The sequence below is a fragment of the Phalaenopsis equestris genome, unplaced genomic scaffold (assembly GCF_001263595.1).
Source record: "Phalaenopsis equestris unplaced genomic scaffold, ASM126359v1 Scaffold199254, whole genome shotgun sequence".
In the NCBI taxonomy this organism is placed as follows: domain Eukaryota; kingdom Viridiplantae; phylum Streptophyta; class Magnoliopsida; order Asparagales; family Orchidaceae; genus Phalaenopsis; species Phalaenopsis equestris.
The window spans coordinates 12950-21475 of NW_018219136.1; the positions used below are offsets into that span (position 1 = coordinate 12950).

Below are 8526 nucleotides of genomic sequence, written 5' to 3' on the forward strand. Positions count from 1 at the left end.
ATATATATATATATATATATACATATATATATATATATAGACAGACAGATAGACAGACAGAGACAGACAGAGACAGACAGATGGAGACAGACAGAGACAGACAGATGGAGACAGACAGAGACAGACAGACAGAGACAGACAGAGACAGACAGATGGAGACAGACAGAGACAGACAGATGGAGACAGACAGACAGACAGAGATAGATAGACAGACAGATAGATAGAGACAGATAGATAGACAGACAGACAGACAGACAGATAGACAGATAGATAGATAGACAGATAGACAGATAGATAGATAGACAGACACTTACCCAATAAAATCTTTCAAAAGGATCTTAGGAACTTCATATCCATTGTAATGCTTCTAAGTATATCATGAAGATGAATTACCTCCTAAAAGTATAAGTCTAGAATAATGGATGGATGAACGGATGGATGGATGGATGGAAAGGCAACCGAAGGTTACGCTTCAAAATATTTGCTTTGTAGAAGTCAATGTTCAAATATTTATGCCTTAAATTTGGAACCAATATACTAATTTGAATATGGAACAAGAAAGGCAACCGAAGGTTACGCTTCAAAATATTTGCTTTGTAGAAGTCAATGTTCAAATATTTTCTTTGTTCTTATTAAACACAACTTTCATGATTTGTATGTTATGTTTTTCTGTAATTTATTCTATCATTATGCCAACTAGATATGGCCAATAGATCTCATCTACCATTCTGTAATTTATTCTATCATTATGCCAACTAGATATGGCCAATTGATCTCATCTACCATTTATGCCAACTATGCGCGGACATTAGATTTACCAGATTGGGGCAAAGGTTGAAGGGAGTTGAGACTTTTCTTAAAGTTGGACTTTGCATGATAACTAGTATGGGATTTTTCGGCTTAAATTTAGGTTTAGACAGGTCCCAATCAAGTTGCAACTGTTAAAACTCTATCAAATTTTGGCTATCTGAACTAAATGGACATATCCATGTTCAAATGTCATCCCAAAAAAGTTGTCTTGTAATGTCTAGGTCAACTTATAGCTTTGGATTGAAGCCCTTAATCTGGTGCTTTTGCTAGATCAGCCTTATGTGCTCATGTGGGTTGCTCAATCTGTGATTATTGGACCTAATGTCAACTTAAGTCATCTTGGATTACTTGTAATTTAAGTTGATTGCAAATCTTAATAGGCACATTATTCAAATAATGATTACTAAGTTTAATAACCAAAGTTGCGCTTTGATTGAAAAAGCATGCAATTTATGTTTTTTGAATTTTGGCTAATTAAACGTATGCTCATCTTAGCTTTTTGTTTGTTCATTTTAGGTGGAGATTCTTTTTAAAGCTTAACTATCAGGGAGTTAACCATGTTAAGTATACTGTTTGTGAATTTTTCTTCCTAGCTCTTTCTTGATTATTCTATTTTCTTGCATCTCATGCATCTTTGCCATCCGTAGTGCCGTAGCCGTATGGCTTGTATCAGCTAGCATGCACTTATATAGAGTTCTTATTTTAGTCTTCATAGGTTTTCATGCCTACATCTTGATGTTTAATAATTCCATATTAATGTCTAATATGAATTTTTTTTTTTTTTTTTTTACTATGTCTCATGTTTGAATAAATATTAATTTTATATATTTACATATTCACTAGAGAAATAGAGTTTTGTGTTAGCCTAATAACGATGATTGATTTTGAGTACCAAAAAAGGTGATTCTGCTAACATTCAATTTAAAGAGGAAACTATATTAAAATTACGTACCTTCTTTGATATGGTAGCTTTCAGGGTTTATTCTTTTTTTTTACTTCAAGAAATAAATTGAAATTGGTGGATCTACCCTTTCATCTTAGATATAATCTAATAATATATTCACCATGTAAGCAGTGGGAATGAAATAAAATCTTAATAGTTCATAGGCTGATTTTGAATCAGCATTCATTTATTTAAGCTTTTCAATCCTTTCAAATTTTTCTTTACGCCCAAATCTTAGCATCGAAATGCACCCTATGCATGTACCAAATTTGTCACTAAAACTTATTTTCTGTGAAAGGCGATTGTCTTTGAGATAATATTTTTCGAACAATATTTATCACTAGGCTACTACCAACATTTGTTATAATTGATAGGTTGATTTGAATCAGCATTCATTGATTTAAGCTTGTCGATCTTTTCCTACTTTTCCTTACACTCAAATCTTAGCATCGAAATGCAGCCTATGCATGTACCAACTTTGTCATTAAAACTTCTTTTCTGCGAAAGGTGTTTGTCTTTAAGATAATATTTTTTGAACAAGATTTATCATTAGGCTGCTACCAACATTTATAATTAAATTTCAATACGTTTGTGAAAAAAGAAATATAGTTGGTGCATGGTATGTTGATAGAATGACTTCATCTTACTTTAACCTTCGTCCATACCTAAGATTTAATATAGTATATGAATGCTATAGGGTCTGATGATGAACCATGAGGGTATAGTAGAATATTTCCAGAATAGAGGTGTTTCTGTTATATTCCTCCTCAGAAGAAATCTTCTTCGTCGATGGGTTTCAATTCTAGCGAACTCTCATGACCGAGAAGCAAAGCAATTGAATGGAACTCATAAAGCTCATGTACACTCACGAAATGAGGTTTTGTTCTTTCATCTATATCAATTTTTTTTTTTAATTTTTTCTTTTGTTCTGAAATATTAAAAATTCTAATTTATTGGTTGCAGATGCTGCAAAAGCTTTCAGATTATTTCAGTAATATCTCTGCATTTTCCTAAATCTGTTTCATCATGCAATACAGGCTGACATTCTTGCAAGATTTAAGCCATTGATTGACGTGAGAAAGCTCATTCTAGATATCAAACAAACTAGTAAATGGAGTGCGGATGCTCTTCAGTACTTCAATGGCACCCGGCACATTATCTTATACTATGAGGATCTCATTCTTAATCAAACAGTATGTCTTCTATGGCCTTCAACAAATATCAAATTTCAGATGTGTTTTATTGATCTACACCTATTGCATAAAAAAATTAATTCAACAATACCATTAGATAATTAATCATATATCTTTCAATCCCTGCAGAAATTAATGGATGTTCTTAACTTCCTAAGAGTGCCACGCAGAGAGCTCAAAAGCCGGCATGTCAAGATCCATACAAGACCGTTATCAGAGCAGATTGAAAACTGGGATGTCGTCTCACAATCACTTAAAGGGACTGAGTTTGAAAGTTTCTTGCAGTTTGACTATGGAAAATAGAATAATAATAATATTTACTGCTGTAAATATGGTTGGCAATACCTGTTCTTTTGTCGATACTAGCGGATTCGTTCAGACTAATTTTTCCCGCAGCAGGGAAATTTTGGCTACTTCAAAGTGTCTTTGACTGCTAACAGAAAAGTTTTTCAGGGGTTTCTTAAAGGCATTTGAGCGAAACATGCGTCCTTTTAAGATTTTATATTCCTTGTATGATTTTATATTTAGAGCTGTTTCTTGCAACCTATCAAACAGCACGGTTGCTATTCTGTTCTTCTTGTGCAAAACATTCTTTTACTTGATAACAAAATTATTACCTGAGAGATTTCAATGGTTAATGTAACTTGTCGCTAGAATTTGGAGTATTTCTAATCATGTTTGTGAAAAAGGCTTTTTATTCGTGTACTGTGTTGTAATCTTCTCCGGATTTCTTTTCATGCCATGTTATAAATCCTATGGTTATTTCAATTGAGAGACAGTACTTTTCTAATTAATGCTAGGTTCAATGGATTTCTCTAGCCAAAGGAGGCTGAAATGCTTCGATAGAATTTTTTTTGATGATTTCTCTTACTAATGACTTCATTTACTAGCTGAAAAACTATGATCTGATTCGGTAATCAAATTCTTCAAAATTAAGCAAAACTAAGCAAATTCTCTTTATCAAATTAATTCATAACAGTAGGATCTGTTTCTAGCCCTTGGTGACATTCATGTATTGTAAGCATCTTTACTGTATCCTGGAACCAGAGCAGCTTTATTTATAGATGTTAATGCAATTTTTGTTAGCCACCTCTTACACTGAGCCATCATCATTCATTTTTCTCAGAAGTAGCATTTATACTCCGATCACTGGCATATTATCTTGTTCCTTTCCTCTTTGGAAGCCTACAAGAATGCCTTGATAGCTGTTTTTTTTGGAGGGTGTACTTTTTAATTTTTGATTTGAGTTGAGCTTAGGCTTGAATTAGGGCATCACTTTTTACACAGAGGAAGCAAGTGTAGAAAACCAATCCAATCGTTTCATTACCTTCAATAGGGATTTTTTTTTTCTTGACTTTTTGAGCCAATTTAAATGCAGACTTATACACACTACATTTGTAAGGTCTTGAATCCAAAAGTTTTTGGTTGGAAGCCCAAGCTCCTAATCAACAGGCTAAAGTGGGTTGCATTTAAAGGGGCCTTTTGTCAATGTAATGGTATGTCACTGGTTTGGCTGTATAAATCTTTTACTAACTATTATTTTTTATAAATAAAAAATTTAATGGTTGTATATCATCACACGCATGGACAAGATCTAATGATTCTCATTGTTGTTGTTGGCAATAAGACCATAAAGGCGTTTGGATCTGCATCTATTGATTGAATTATTTAGTCAAAATTTTTTATGAAAACACAACTTTCAATTTAATAATTAATTCTATTGTTATTATGATTGTTCATTGATAAAGGTCTTATTTTTCTTACGGCATTTAGTACATTTATCTCTTCGATTATTGAAATGCTCTCAAGAGGGATATTAAAAATGTAGAATTAGCTGAATTTCCTATTATTGAATAAGACGAATAAGTGATCCTAAGGTAGGAAAATGTTCGATTTATAAAATGGGGATTTTGGATCTTAAATAAATCCTTCATTAAGAATTTAGAACATTCCATTATTATAGATGTCATCGGAAAAATAATTTCACTCTTAGCTAAGGATGGCTTGCAAATCTATATACAAAACTATAACATATCTACATAGGATTAATTTAGTTGGCATTTAAACCACTAACTCTTATAAGAGATGAAAATGCTTAAATTGGGTTCAATCTCTTACGGGAACAATGGAAATTAGCCTATGCCATGAATTGATATATTTTAATACATTCATAAATCTCAGCTTATTACTATTTTAAATAACTCCTTTTGAAGTAGCTAAATTACAACTTTAGTTACATGGTTATGATTTCTTGTTAGAATGCAAGATGATACTATTTCAAATTCATTTTAAGGTTATGAATATCTTAGGCTCTAATAATATAAAAAAGATAACATGATCCCTAAATCACAAAACTTAATTGAAATCAATGTCTTAGCCTCACACATAACCACTAATAGAGTTATCATGTTAAATAAAATCACTTTTCTTGTTTCTTGGTAGCTTCAAACTATCACATTTGGGAAAACAATAGGTGATGCAAATGCCTTGGGAGAATTTTTTCTATCGTAAAATAATTAATATTTGCTAATGCTACTCGCCAAATCATATCCACTCACTTATTCAAACTTGAATATAAACTTGATCAAATTATTACCTAAAAACTCTCCAATTGTGTAGTAGTCACAAAGAAGAAATAATTACTCCTCACTTAGCTATGAAATCACCCATAATGATTTCTTTTAATTTTTAATTTCTGAAAAGGATTTGAAGAGCTAATATTAATATTTAAAGTAACAAGCTTGTCTCCTCTAAATAACAAAAACATTATAGATGATGAAAATCCTTTGATAATAGGACAAAATTAGGTTTTGATCTAGTTCAATGTCATGACTAATGTAAATCATTAAAAGAGAAAATCAATAGTAGAATAATTCTCAAAATAAATCCCAAAAAAAAGAAATGAAAAATATATATTATTTGGAAAACCCTCCAATGGAATTATGTATGGAAAATTTCGACACCATATTATGTTTAAACCATCAAGTGAAAATATTATAAAGATTATCTAAAAGATTATGAAACTTAATCAACATGGACACTTTCACAATGTTATTCAAGGAACTATATTTTTTCATTGAAGTATTCTTAAGCAAGTATACTTATAAAAAATTCTCACTTTTTAAAATTGTGTAAAAATTTAGACTACTCAAATGAACAAAATAAAGACAATAATCTACAAGAAATGCACCACTAATCAAATCTTACATCATAAAAAAATGGGGTATAAACTCGTTTCACGAAAGGCATATCAACTTATCCTATAAGAACTAGTCAATGAACTATTGGTCCTATGATCGAGTAAATAATAAAAGCCTTTTATATGATAAATCATGAAAAAAAATTTTGACGAAGGATTGTAATCAAGAAATAAGAGGCCACAAGGGTAATTCCTTTCTGGTTCTACATATGGTGAGATCTATTTATTTGAAAATAATAAATTTTATCTACCCTTATCCAAGAACTTAAGTCCATGGGTCAAAGTAATTCAAAAAATTTAATCAAAATACATAAGATTGTCCATTTTTCTGACATATCATCAAATCCAATGAATTTGACATTAAAACATTTTTGTCGATCATGACACATTTACTCGAAATAGATTTTACTTAATTGTTGGTCACAAATAATGTTAAAAATTTAGATATTTTAAAAATATTATTGACTCTAATAAGGAACTAGGTACTATGAAAGACAATAAAATTTTGGTTTTTCTTTAAAAAATATTCATGACAATTTAAAGAGGAAATACCCTCATGATATACTAGAGCAAATTAACGAAAGGATGTTGTAGAGATATCAAAAGCAATTCATTGAATTTTTTAACTCCCACACCAAATATTGAAGAAGAATATGTGTCTAAGAAAAATGAAGATATGATTCAAATGGAGGCAAAGCAATGGTGAAATGATGGTTTAATATTAAAAAAAAAATCCAAGGAAAATTATGAAAAGAATGAGCAAGACAAAGGTAGCAAAGTGCCATAATTTTTCAAAATGATAATAGTTGTAGATGGAGGAACACTTCAACAGTTGAAGTAAGGATTATTTAGAGAGACCCATGCTTATATTTTATCAAAGGAAAGTAATTTATTACTTTGTAAAAGATATTCTGATTAGTGTTTTTCTTTGTTTGTTATCTTACTTTTTAATTTCTTGTGAAAAAAATATAGTGTGGGGACTAGGAGCCAGGTCCATCTATATATGGGTGTGTTATCTGCTTCTTGGGATAAACTAAGTTTGATTGAGCGTGTGGATGTGTGCTTGTGTTTCCCTAGCAAAATTGAAGCTTTAATTTGGTAAGTTTTTCATATTAAATAAATAAAAGCTTTATTAGTATATGATTTGCCAGTATCTTGCTTTGTTATATATATATATATATATTAATGCATCTGAAATATTTTGGAGCATTTGGTTTGATATAAAATACATATAGGATTCATCAATCTAAGTGCAAAATGCAATGTGATTCACAAAATTTTACTTTTTCTTCAAAGCGCACAACTGTTGACCTCATTTTTGGTGAGGTCTAGTCTTCCTCTTAGGGTTAAGGATCTAGCCTTAGGGATCTCCTTTTGACTATCTTGGAACCTTAAAAATGGTACCCACCTCATTTTAGAAATTCAACCCACTTCTGTACCCTTTTGGAGTTTCGCGTGTGTGGTATCAACTTCTAGCACTTAGAAGGGTGAAACCAACATTAGGAAACCCAAAAGGAATTCTTATAGGACCTTTTGAGCCTTAAGGTGGCTTTCTGCACAATTCGCACTCCCGCGCGCACAAACTTTGCAATTTGGAGAATCAGCGAGTCCGATCGCCACAATCCACTTCGCCTGCACCATTACCTGTCGAAGACTCGAATAAACTTGTTGAGACGATCGATCGTGGGTCAAAATTTTGTGAACTTTGAATTTTGACGTGTTTTTGACCCGATTGTCGACGGCGTCGTCCGACCGACCTCGGATGAAAAAACAGACTGCCGCGGTGTCTGTTAACTTGTGAAATCAAGTATCATATTAATCATGGATTAAATTTTAATTTTGTAATCATTGATTAATCCATTTAACGTTGGATAAATTAAAATTATCTGAACCCTACTAAATAACAATAAAACAAAGAAATTTATAAATTAACATCTTTATTTTGAAAATATTTTGGTTTTATGAATGAAATACTTGTTGATGGCTCAAAACTTACAGGATGTATTTGCGTAACTAGTTATTTATTTATTTATTTATATAAACCAAATTCTCCCTTTCCTCTTTAAGCCCTAAATCCCTAAACTCACGCACCCGAGCTCTGCCTCCCTTCCTTCTTTCATTCGCGTGTCTGGCCTTTCCCTTTCTCGGTCTCGAGACAACCGAGCTCCTCCTCCTCCACGCGAGAGAAAGTTGACGTCTCATTCGCCCTTGCCCAACACTCTCTGCCCGCGGCCCTCCTTCCCGAAGCCGTGCCAGTCTCCCAGGGCTATGGTGTTTTCCTTTTCTTGGTAGTTTGACTCTGGGAAGCTTGCTCCCTGGTACACTTGAATGGAAAACTCTCTCTTCTTCCTGATACTTTCCTCTGATACTTTCCTCGCTGC

General features: G+C 32.3%; 1 protein-coding gene across 2 annotated transcripts in view; it reads left to right on the forward strand.

The window, feature by feature from the left end:
• LOC110035705 (nodulation protein H-like) overlaps positions 1-3564 on the forward strand; it is a 5595-nt gene extending 2031 nt beyond the window's left edge. For both annotated transcript variants that reach the window (XM_020739976.1, XM_020739977.1), the window contains 3 exons: positions 2451-2630; positions 2791-2946; positions 3076-3564. In XM_020739976.1, the coding sequence (XP_020595635.1) occupies positions 2451-2630; positions 2791-2946; positions 3076-3249 (510 nt within the window). In that variant the 3' untranslated portion in view covers positions 3250-3564. The remainder of the gene's footprint in view (positions 1-2450; positions 2631-2790; positions 2947-3075) is intronic.
• The last annotated feature ends 4962 nt before the right edge of the window (positions 3565-8526 follow it).